Source organism: Pholcus phalangioides, unplaced genomic scaffold (genome assembly GCF_987345545.1).
Source record: "Pholcus phalangioides strain wild (caught in Gottingen) unplaced genomic scaffold, Ppha-v1.0 ptg000028l_1, whole genome shotgun sequence".
Lineage (NCBI taxonomy): Eukaryota > Metazoa > Arthropoda > Arachnida > Araneae > Pholcidae > Pholcus > Pholcus phalangioides.
Window position 1 is genome coordinate 9,877,639 of NW_028301618.1, and position 13,328 is coordinate 9,890,966.

Here is a 13,328-nt window from a genome sequence, read left to right on the forward strand (position 1 = left end):
TGACAAAGGTAACTCGTGGGAAAAATTTTCCAAATTTCTTAGCATTTGTGGGAAATTTTGAGAGTTCATCAAGCAAAAGAATTTTTTGAAAAAAAATAAAAAATATTAATGCAGTGCAATACTTTACTATTGTAAAATACTTGACTAATTTTCACCGGTAGATGGCAGCACATTTTTCATAATGCGTGGGAAAAATTTAGTCAAAAGGAAATTTTTTTTTGCGGGAAATTTTGCTGGGAGAGGTTACCACCACGTTCTTTATACATTTCTCTCGGCAAATTTTCTCGCTTTATTTTCCCACTTTTCGATTTTTATCTTTTAAATTTTTAATCTTACGCTTAATTTTATTAATTTAACAAAAGGCGCTTCTCAGGACCAAATCACATTGATCGCAATGGAGGATCTTCCTAGTAATTACTGTTATAAAGTAATCAGAAATGACGAGGAGAGAAAAATCGTTGTTTTTAAGAGTAAAAGATGTGACAAACAAAGAAACCGCTATGGTAAGTACTGTATAGCCTTTCCATTATACCAGGGATCTTGAACGTGTGGCCCGCTGATCATTTCCTGAAAATAGTTGAAAACATTGAAAAACGATTTATTCCAGAGAATTAATTGAAGAAATAATTTCGAAATCAATGAAAAAAGTAATTTCAGAATTTATGTAAGAAGAAATAAATACTGTAATTTCGGAATTTATAAAAGAAATAATTCTAGAATAAATGAAGGAAATAGTTCTAAAATAAATGAAATAAATAAATCTAGGAATGAATGAAAGAAATCTAAAATTTGTTGAAAAACTATTCCAAAACTAATCGAGAATTCAGAATTAATGATAGAGATAATTCCAAAATTGATGAGAATCCTGAATTATTAGAATGATTAATTCCAGAATCGATTCAGAAATAAAAGATTTCCTATGTGAAGCTCAAGACAATCACCCACATGATTGAAACACTTCTGACACCATGGAGAAGTGATCAGCCCAGTTTCCCAAACTTTAAATTTTTTCCTCCTTGTCAACCAATAACTTCTGAGGGGGTGATGAAATGGTCCAGAGGAGCGAAGGCTGTAACGAGATGCCTTTGAATTTCCCTATAGATTAATGATTTAGAACTCATCTCGCCTATTGCTTGCTAGCACCCAAGAGTGCTGTTCAACAGCCTAATTGGAAACCACTTCAAGAATTAACATTACGCTGGGTGCAATCAAAGCAAGGTCATTGAAAGGAGTAGATTTCTCTCTCCCCGCAGAAAAAAATTCTGGCTATATAAGAGAACTTCAGATCTTAAACAGCTACCTGAGACGTGGGTGGATGTCTGGCCAAGGTTTTTCTGAGGTCCTATCTGACTAAAAATGGTCTGCCTATGAATTTACATGTATACTAAAGAAAATTTGAAGACGATCCCGCCCGGCTCGGGTGAGTTTGTGTTAAGATGACATACATAGACAAGTTCTGGGGGAAGGGCACGATGATATGCAATATATAATGGTCGCCATGGCCCCGCAAGGTTAGGTAGGGCCCGGGACAATCATTTCTTTTCATGCTACAAACTCACTGTTGAAGGGCCCATGAAAAGTTTGGTCTGCGGGCCCACAAAATATCACAGCCTAGGGGCCTTGCTTCAGGCTGTGGGGGGCCATGATGGTCCATAATCACCGGATTTATTACATTTACGGTAGCTTACACAAAAAATGTATAGGTTACCCCACATCCTTCAGCTGAGATCTTTAGCGTCCCATCCCCACAGTAAATTTGTTCTGTGAAAAATATAAAAAAGTTAAAAGAATCATCCTGAGCTCTGTTAGGCCAGTAATTGTGGGTGGACATGGGTCACCAGCATAGGCGGAGATAGATTTGAACATCTGGGGAAACACGATGACGTCAATTCAAATATTATATATATGTGCCTACGGCTGGGATCTCAGGGCCGCAACTACGGTCCCCACATGGGCGGGGCTGACAGGGCTCTAGCTCTGGGGCCCGAGACAATTCTCATAATTTTTTGCTTTCTCCCGCTATAAATTAACTATAGAAGGACCCGTGGAAAGTCTGACCGAGGGGCCCCGTAAAAGATACAGCATGTTCTTTTAAATAGCGTTGAGAAGAGGAGTTATAGCTGTCAGCTGCGAAATTCTCAGCACAAATAACAAATGTTTTAGCAGGATGTTAAGACCTTCCTTTCACAGCTTCCGCCTATTGCTTAAGAACTTCTGGGTTCCGAAGAGGGAAACCTTTATTTAAAAAAAAAAGTATATTCATTAACAGGCTTCAAGAAAGCAATAGAATCAATCAATCATTGTTCATAATAGTAGCTTTACGATGATAATTGTTTGATAATTATAATACATTAATAATATAATTAAATATTATGAGCATAATTATAACACTTTGATAATTATGATACATTTATAATTTTTCATATTTCGCTTTTCATATTTAGCAAAAACTGATGATGTAAATAGTATTAATTGCATTTTACTACTCCTCATTCTCTCATTATTTCCCCAAAATTATTTTTACCAGAAATAGAAAAGTTTAGGTCCTTTGTTTCTTTGATATTTACACGGGGTAATTTTAGTTCTTTAAAGCATTATCAGTTTTTTCGGACATAAATGCTATTTTTAATGAAGCATATTTCGTCAGTATTTCTGTAATAAAAATTCTAACTCCAACAGTAATAAGCAATTTTTACACGATTTCAAAAAATATTTTTGAAGTTTAAAATTCATGTGATATTAACTTATTATTTTGAATTATGCTTAAGCTGACCATATTTCTTCGAGAGAAATACGGGACATCGGGATTCCAAATACGGGAAATACGAGACATCGCCAATTATCGCCAAAACCAAACAAAGTTGCCAAATATTTTGAGATTACGGAAAATCACCATGGCGGGAAATGATGCATTACTACAAGTATCAGTGGATTAAAATGTATTCCACGAAAAAAAAAACGTTCACCGTGGCAAATGTGGGAGATTAATATTCTCATATATAGTAGTAGTTATCATAAAATAATTTCTGAGTTGAAAAATAATGTCAATCTTTGACTTCAATAGAGAATAAAAATTCAAGTAGGCTTCGTGTAAAATACGGTAAAGACCGGGACACTTTTGCCAAAAAGTCGGGACGGCTAAAAAAACAGAAAATACCGGGATTATCCCGGGAAATACGGGACGTATGGTTACCTTAATTATGCTCATTAAACAGAAATTCAACGTGAAATGAAAACTACATGCGTTTAATTTTACAATTGTAGTAAAAAAATGAATGTATCTTTCAACATAAAACCACGTGCACTTACTTATGAAACTGAAGTTTATTTTCATCTTCCTTCAATTTCATTATCGGTTGGAGCAATTATGGGCAGAACACAGTATCACCATTTGTGTGTGTGCAGATGGACAACTATATTAATGAAATAATATGAAAACAACTGAAAAAAACACTCGAGATAGAAAACCTCATTGTTTATATGCTGAAATAGCAATATTTTGCCCGTCTCGCTCCGTCACGCCCACTTTTGTATTCCGCCGCGTCAGCTCGCGCACGTCTGTGTTATTGTATATAGGGAGTCTATGCAGCTTTGCGTTAAGGCGACTTGATAGCCCCCTTATTCTAGTGGCATCACGCATGGAGGAAAGAATAACATGAGATGACGCGACCAGCGTGTCCGTTGAGAAAGCATGGGGAATCTGGGTTGCCAGATGAAGCCAGTGATCGCTCTATTAAAGGGACCAAGTAAGCCCAAACAAACCGTGGCTTCCCATGCTTTCCTATGAGAAACAACCCCGTTTTTAAAAATCATTTAAAAATTTACAACTCACTCACTTTAGGAACTCGATTTTTTTCCCTCAAATTCTGTGGATATATTTATACAATTGAACGAGAGCTTTTACGATTTCAGTTGTTATTTGTTTTCGAATATTAACTTCAACAACATGGAACCTTTTGCAAAAATAACCAAAATTTACCCATATCTTGTGCCCCAAAATTCCTTCTCGGCATTTTAATTTTTAAAAAATTCTGCCAAAGCATGTAATACCTCAGTGCCGACAGAGACACAATGTTCAGACACTTGAACAAGCGGTGTTTGATAAAAATCTGACTTTTTTTGCGAAAAACATTATATATGCAAAACATTAGCATATATAATGCCTTCCAGCTGTTTATATTAAAAAAAATGCAGAAATACTTCCAGTCCAGGTAGAACAACAAAAACTCGAGCACAGACAATTTTAGATTTCAAATTCAATTCGAAACTGTTTGTTGTCAAATTTTCGTACACATGCCACTTTAAAAGCAAAGTAATAGGTACAAAATGAAGAGGGGAAAAAAACAGCCCAAGTGATTACTTTCCTAAATACTATAGGCCAAAGAGATGACTTATCGCGGCTCGTAAAAAAAGTTTAGTTTTAATATTTTTTTTCTCAATACTACATCTATATAGCGGAAGGTTCGGATGGGCGACATATATTTCAATCATACGTATTCAAGAATATGAGTGTGGAACGGAAGAAGAGGGTGGCGAAATTTGTAATGCCTACAGGCAGCAAAACCATAAATACACAGTGGCGGAGGACGCTTGAGCACTTCCAGTACTTTGAGGCACGAGGGCGGCAAAATTATGTTTGCCCCGAGTGGCAAAAATCATAGCTACGGCCCTGTCAGAAAGTGCTGGAGCACCTCAGGATTGATTCAGAAATCAAAATTTCTCATGTAAAGCTTAAGACGAGCGCCCACGGGCTTCAAACACTTTGTTCCGGATCTATGATAATGATGAAATACAAATAAAAATACAACGCCACGACAGGCAAAATGCCCAACGAGGTCGCTGAGAAAAAGATGCCCATAAAAATATGGATGTCATATATTTCAAAAATAAATGAAACAAAAGAATGTAATACTAATGAACGAAACAAAAAGGCAAAATAAACAGTTAAAAGAAAAAATTTGAAAATTGCATTTTATTGGAGCTTCATATTATTTTAATTAATCATATTTCCATAGACATTGATGTGATGTAGGGTGACCATACGTCCCGTATTTCCCGGGACAGTCCCGGTATTTTCTGTGTTTTTGGTCGTCCCGACTTTTTCGCAAAAGTGTCCCGGTTTTTCCCGTATTTTACACGACGCTTACTTGAATTTTTATTCTTTATTGAAGTCAAAGATTGAAATTATTTTTCAACTAATAAACTATATTATGATAATTACAACTATAAATGAGAATATTTATCTCCCACATTTGTGTCGGTGAACGTTTTTTTCATTTCATTTAATCCACTCATTCAAATACAAATACAAATACAACGCCACAACAGGCAAAATGCCCAACGAGGTGGCTGATAAAAAGATGCCCATAAAAATATGGTTGTCATATGTTTCAAAAATACAGCAACCCAATTAAAAATGCAATTAACACAAATTACAAACAATATATACACATGATAAAATATTATACAATGCCCATAAAGAATACTTATGGTTGTCTTATTCTAAGAATGGATAGCTTCTCGATTTACCCCAACATGTTTATCGTATTTCTTTTTAAACGTGTCGATTGTGTTACAATTTACTACCTCCGGGGGGTAAGCTATTCCATTTATTAACAACCCTATTGGAGAAAAATTCCCTGCGACACCATAACCTTGCATTGTCCCTCACCAATCTATACTGGTGTCCCCTTGTAAAAGCAGTCGATTGGCGGTGTACTAAAAGTTCATGGTCCATCCTATCCATCCCATTGAAAATTTTGAACACTTCGATCATATCTCCTCGACACCTGCGTTCATCCAATGTAAACATATTCAAAAAATGAAGTCTTTCTTCATAACTCAAGCCCTGTGTGCCAATAAGGACACGCGTAGCTCTTCTCTGCACCCCTTCAACCAAGTCTATGTCCCTCTGTAGGTATGGTCTCCAAAACCCAAAACCTTACAGCATACTCCAGTCCAGGACGAACTAAGCCTCGAAAAAGCGGAAGAATGACTTTAGGAGAACGCGAAGAGACCTTTTTGAAAATGAGATGTGTCAGATGAGAAATGTCATTCATTTTAATTCATTTTAATCCACTGCAATTTGCAGTAACGTTTCATTTCCCGCCATTGTGATTTTACCGTAATTTTAACAATATTTGGCAACTTTGCTCGGTTTTGGCGTCATTTTTGGCGATAATTGGCGATGTCCCGTATTTTCCCGTATTTGGAATCCCAATGTCCCGTATTTCTCTCGAGGAAATATGGCCAGCCTAATGTGATGCATCAAATTTTTAATATAAATTGAAGGCACTGAACTAAAAACGTATGACGAGTTGAGAGTGAAAAATGATCTTCCCCTTTCGGAAATAAATTAAAAATATAAAAACCCCTTATACAAGGATAAACTTTTATCTTTCCCCTTTATTGGATCATGTAGATTACCTGAAGACGCATTAAACAGTCATGGTGCTTAAATTTATTTAGTTATTAATATTTTTAGAGAATTTGATCCGGCAAAACACATGTTAAGTATAGGGAAAAGATAAATTTGTTTGGGTTTACTTGTCAGCCCATAGGGTTGCCACAACGGCTTCAATTTTCGTGCCTGATGTCACCTCCTGTTATTCTTTCCTCCATGGGTATCACGATAGAACCCCTTGATACACGTATATGAAAGCGCCTTACATCTCGTATGAATACATTGAATTCATCTATGAATACATCCGAAGTGACCATGCGTCCCGTATTTCCCGGTACAGTCCCGCTTTTTTCTGTTTTTTTGGCTGTTCCGACATTTTAGCGAAATTGTCCCGGTTTTTCCCGTTTTTTACATGAAACTTACTTGAATTTTTATTCTTTATTGAAGTGAAAGGATGAAATTATTTTCCCACTCATAAATTACATGATAATTACAATTATAAATAATAATATTAAGCTGTCACATTTGTCTTGATGAACGTTTTATTTCGTGGAATTCATTCAAATCCACTGCAATTTTCAGTAATGCTTTATTTCCCGCCACTTGATTTTTTACGTAATTTCTTCAATGTTTTGCAACTTTGTTTACTTTAAGGCGCGTATACACTAGCGCGCGGATCATGCAATGAAACCATTCGCAATTGGTTGTTCAGTAATTTGTACAGCGTTGTGAATGATTCTTGATTGTTAAAATTACGGTAAAATCACAACGGGAAATGAAACGTTTGAAATGCAAATTGCAGTGGATTAAAATGAATTTCACGAAAAAAACGTTCACCAAGACAAATGTGGGAGATAAATATTCTCATTTATAGTTGTAATTATCATATTATAGTTTATTAGTTGAAAAATAATTTCAATCTTTGACTAAAAATTCAAGTAAGCGTCGTGTAAAATACGGGAAAAACCGGGACACTTTTGCGAAAAAGTCGGGACGACCAAAAATACAGAAAATACCAGGACTGTCCCGGGAAATACGGGACGTATGGTCACTCTGGGTGTGACCTCTTCTAATCATTTTATGTAGAAGTCCTTCGTGCCAAATTTTACCGAAAGCTTTGTTGTAATCTAATAGAGCTGCAACAGCATAGTCTGTAACTTTTCATTTCCTGTAACAAGTATTTGACAATCCGCACGAACTGGTGTATATTGTCCAGTGTCCTTCTTTGAAGCCAAATTGTTCTATTCTGCCAAGATAATTGTCGTTAGTGAAATTGTTTAATCTTGTTATTATTTTTTCATATACTTCGGATAAATGTGGTAATAATGCAATTGGTCGATATCCTATTGCGAACATAGGCAACACCTACTAGAGAATAAGGCCGCAACACGAGCTCGTGACGTCACTAAACTTAGGCGACTGCTTGCGCTACGCACTGTGGAATCGACTTGATATATGTACCGTACTCATTTATTATTCCGCGAGTAAAATTGGTGCTATGAAATATTTCTGCCTTAACGTTTTACTAGATGAATTTAGGTTATATATATTTATATTTTTTTATTTTAATCACCCCCCCACCCTCCCCATTTTTCAGTTCAGACAAAAATACAAAAAATTCCCTGTACTTGTCTAGGTTCACAGAACCATTGAAATTATCCTTTTCCTCCTTGAAAATGGGTTTTAGGAAAATAAATTTATAACTTAAATATGAATATTTTTTTTCTCAATCAAGTTTCACATCACACACCTACAGAGAAAAAAAAAATCAACAGAAAGTGGAAGTTTTTTTTAAATTAATATTTTCAAATATATTTTACGAATTGGGAAAACACTATCTGCTTAAACATTGTCTTCTCAAACAATTTAAGCAATAATTTAAAAATTTCCTTCAAATGTTTTTCATTACACACAAGCAAGAATTTTAATATTCAAAAGCTAATAAAATGGTTCTTAATAACAGTAAAGGAGAACAAGATAACTTTCATTAAACTTTATTTACAAAATTATATACACTTTATTTACAAAATTATATACACTTTATTTACAAAATTATATACACTTTATTTACAAAATTATATACACTTTATTTACAAAATTATATACACTTTATTTACAAAATTATATACACTTTATTTACAAAATTATATACACTTTATTTACAAAATTATATACACTTTATTTACAAAATTATATACACTTTATTTACAAAATTATATACACTTTATTTACAAAATTATATACACTTTATTAAAAAATATTATATTTCATAAACAGTTGTATCGCACAAACCATCAAATTCCTTTATATTTTTGTAAAAGTTTGTAATTTTCTTCTTTTACGCTGAGCCATTAAAGATATGGAATCATTTACTTTTTTGCAGTAATTTTTCAAAAATACATTTGTAGCTCGTTTTATTATAGAAATTGCTATTAAATCTGCAGAATGACCACTGTCACATGTATCCATTGGTATCTCAACTTCATACGATCTTAAAATATGCATTGTTACATCGCAACAAATTTTGCGTTTATTTTTCACTTTGAGAAATTCCGTTTCACAAACTGTTAACAATTTCGAAACAACAACATAATTATAGTAAACAATAGTTATAATAACATCATTAGGATATTTTAAACCACCTCGGTCTAAATTTTTTATTAGAGCAAAAGCTTTATCTTGCTCGGCCAATAACTTTTCGGTCAAGAGCACTTCTTTGCAAACAAGACATTGAAGTTTTTTTAGCACAGCATGGATACAATAGCCTGCTATATATGTAAGGGATGGAATGAAAATTTTTAATTCTTCCATGTCATTAGATGAAATGGAAATTTCATTTGAAAGTATTTTACTTACATTTGGCTCATCATTTTCTATTTGATCACAACTCTGCCCCTCATCAACATCATCAATACCCACATTACAGACACCATATGTACTGGACTTCAAAGTCAGTGGTAGAAGGGACTGTAGCCTTAGTTTTTTTTCCACTTCATATACTTGTGTCAATGACACATGATATTGGGAACCAGCCAGCTGACGATAACGACCAAAACGGTCTTCCAGAGCATCAGTCTGGAATTTAGCTGTTAAAATAAAACTCATACCGAGTTCATCATTACAATAATTGGCCATTTCAGTAATAGCATAGGTAGAATGCTTCAAGGCAAGTTGTGTTTCTTTGGTAAAACCACCACATTGAGAATTACTCTCCCAACATTCCAACCAATGTAGGAAATCATTTAAGAATTTCAAACGTGTATCTCCAGCTTTATTGGTCAGTGGCTTTTGAAATTCATTAAGTTTATGCGAGCCTAGAAATAATGTTTTCACATTCATAATTTCCCACCAAGAACAAATTATATCAATGAAATCTGCAGTATCATTTGCACTTTGTATGTCGTAAGCTTCACTTGCCACTTTCAACCCAGCAGCAACATGCCGGTTTATAACCTGAAGCGCTAATTTTACACTTTGCTTCTCTATGTTTGAAGGAAATAAAGATTTTGTAGTGAGGGTATGTGCATGCTTAACATTAGAATCTGACTCCATGTCATGCAATTTTCTAATAGCTGCAAATGAAGCGTACTTAAGGGAACTTCCATTGCAGTTACATTCACCATCTGAACAATTGAATGAGAACTTTGGATAATGCATGCAAATGCCAGGAGTTTTCTGGTTCAACCAGTTGTTACGCATGCATTTCAATATATGAACACAATCAATAATGAAAAAAAGGGGACGTTCAGCATCACATGGGTGCGGATAGCAAATGCTTAGCTGTGGAGGAGATGTTAAAAGTGAGATGGATTTTTTATTAATAGCATTATTATCAGTGCTAATACACATAACGCGAAATCCAACACTTTCCAACCCTTTTATTACTTTCAATATTATCCCATTCAATATTTCAGCTGATATTTTTGAAACCGGAAGTATATGTACAACATCTTTGTAATTAGATCTTATACTCTGCACCATAAATGTGAAGGCCGAGTTTGCCACTTTATCACTATCGTGTGAAAATCCAATAATACTCCCACCTTTATATTCCAGGAAAGGTTTTATATGGATTTCATCAATCATTAAATTGACATATTTATCCTTATCATCCAAGTAAGTTATTTTTTCCTTCACATATTTTAAAAATGTGTCTGCCAACTGCTCATGGTGGGGATCAGTTTGGAATTTTGAGCATAACCTTTTCAAAGTGAATGGGTGGGGTAATACAAAATATCCACTATTTCTGATGAAGCGATAAGCATGTGGTGATATTGAAAAAACCAATGAACAAAAAATTAACAATGAAGATGAATAACGTCGTTGAGTTGAGCAAGATGAATTGATTAATGACAACTGTTCTAATAAGAAATCGACAACATAGTCATTTTCTTCTTTCAACCCCTTCAAATTTTCAACAACATTTTTTGCCAACTTAATTATGGAATCAAACTTACAACTCTCTTTCGGGCAAACTATGAGTTTGGTAACTTCTTTTAAAAGAGAAATTATTTCAAAAATATTTTCCATTTTTCGAGGAAACTGTTTGCCATTCACATCATTGAGTACCAAGTTATTATGATACACTGATACACTCGAATTTTGGTCGATAGTCACACAATAAGAAACTGCAGGGCATGGAAATACACTCAGATGTACAAACAAAGCCATATCGTTTTTGAAAATAACATCATATTCCTGTGGAACATTTACCTTTTCCAATAGCTTTTGAAGGTCTTCCACAGATTTGAAGTGGTTTTTGTTTTTATAGTCATTTTCAGAAATGACACTTTGAGCTATGCCTTCTTGAAGATGATCATTTTCGAGCCTCGTTCTTCTTGCATCAGGATCTTCTCGACAGCTTTTGTTCGATGACAAATACTTTGGGCATCCTGGAAATATTGATGGTACGGCTCCTTCACAAGGTCGAGGTTGTGAGAGCTTGACGACCAGTTTCTTGCCAGAGGCTGGATCATAATGTTGAGCGACTCTTCTAATGTCATTTTCACTGAAATGTAATTCACACACCTGTGTAAGAAAAAGAGAATTTTACTTGGCAATCTGCTGATTTACAAGGATTCATTAAAATATCAATTAAATCATACGATAAATATGCCTGATGAGGATCATGATAAGATAATGAAGCACTATAGTCAGCTTTGACAAAAATTGTTTGCTCCAAAAAAACCAAATTTTAAAAAAAAAATTCAATATTTTATTTTTCCTAAATTTCGAGTCGAATCGAAAATTTCAACTTTGTAGGGCGTTTTCCTCTGTGTTGTGAATAAATAGAATAACTTTCCTTTCCTTCGGGGGTCATGAATTCTAATACAACTGTCACATATTAAAAAGAAATGTGATAAACATATGGGTATTAATCAAGAAACTATACATAATAAAAAATGAGACAACCATAATTTTTTATGGGCAGTATATTTATGTTTTATCATAATTATTGGTGTTTAATTGCTCTTATTGGGTTGCTGTATTTGTGATATATATTTAACATCCATATTTTTTAAGGGCAGCTTTTGTCAGCCACCTCATTGGACATTTTGTCTGTTGTGGTATTTGTAATAGGGGGTATCAAATATTTTTCATAACAGTTATAGTTCTCAGTTTTTAAATTATAGGCAATATTATTAAGCTCTGAAGATCTGTCTTTAAAACATACTAAAAATCTCATTTGGCATACCAACGACATCAAATTCTACCAATTGTTTATCTCGCGCCCCCCCCTCAAAAAAAAAAAACTCCATCACATTTGTTTAAATATTAATGTGTAAATAATATGAACCAATCTTCACTTTACTGGTATTACATCACACATGTTAAAAAAAAATTATATTCAAAATTGCTTCAAACATTAGGTCTGATTTAAATCAGAAATTTTTCATTAGCAAATGTTCATTAGCAAATTGATTATTCAAATCAGTATTTTTAGCTTCAGTTACTTGTATCAAATTTCGGGAATAAAAAAGAAAATTCTGCAATATGTATTATTTGTTTCTAAAATCTGGCAATTACGTAATTCCAATATTCAAAAATAATTTTAGTTATGCACTTACCTTGTGATTCTCTGTCGGAACGAAGTCTTTTCTTGGAATGGCTGAAAGCCAACGCTTCCTCAACATGGCATTCTCCGGGAATGAAAATACTGATACTTTGGGACCTTTAACATAGTTTCCCCGACAATAAGGTACACAACATTTATATGGCATGATTGTTAAATTTTTTTAGGTGTTCAAATTCACAGAAACGAATAAAAAAGAACGATTTTAAGAGCTTCGTTTTCGCACATGTCTGACAATAACAACGTGGAAGATACAAGGTAGAAGCCAAGCAACGTGCTTTGTTGGCGAGAAAACAGCGTGCCTACATACGTTGAAGAAAAATAGCTTTTTATCACTTGGCGCGTTTTTTCGAATAACTAATGGCTTATCGTAGGCTGATGGCAACCATTCCATTTAATTCTTCGGCCTAACTATGCTACGTCACAACTACTTTTGGGTTACCGTGTACAGGCCTTGTTTTCTAGTGGGTGTTGACATAGGTGGTTTGTTTGGTTTGGGTATAATTTTTATTATGGCGTTTTTCCAAAATGTGGGGAAATACGCTAGTGGTAGGAGTAAATTAATTATTTAGAAGACACCAACGAATAAGGCAAATACTCAAAAAATAATAAAAGTCCTAATGCATTTCAACACCAATGGGTGCCGTCTTCAGAGGAAAAATTTTTAACCACTAGTTTCGCTGACCGAGTTTCCCATTTGGGTTGAATACCAAATCTTCACGCTCGGTTCTGTTCACTTCAAACAGTGTGAAGATTTGGTATAAACTAGTGGTTAAAAATGTTTCCTCTGAAGACGGCACCCATTGGTGTTGAAATGCATTAGGACTTTTATTATTTTTTGTGTATTTGCCT

At 34.3% G+C, this 13,328-nt stretch overlaps 1 protein-coding gene across 1 annotated transcript; it reads right to left on the reverse strand.

The window, feature by feature from the left end:
- Positions 1-8,668: 8,668 nt before the first annotated feature.
- Positions 8,669-12,934, reverse strand: LOC149067932 (uncharacterized). Its single transcript, XM_089252221.1, has 2 exons — positions 12,472-12,934; positions 8,669-11,431 (listed from the first exon to the last, which is right to left on the reverse strand). The coding sequence occupies exons 1-2, from the start codon at positions 12,622-12,624 to the stop codon at positions 8,708-8,710; spliced, it is 2,877 nt and encodes a 958-aa protein (XP_089108347.1). The 5' UTR covers positions 12,625-12,934; the 3' UTR covers positions 8,669-8,707.
- Between the last annotated feature and the right edge of the window lie 394 nt (positions 12,935-13,328).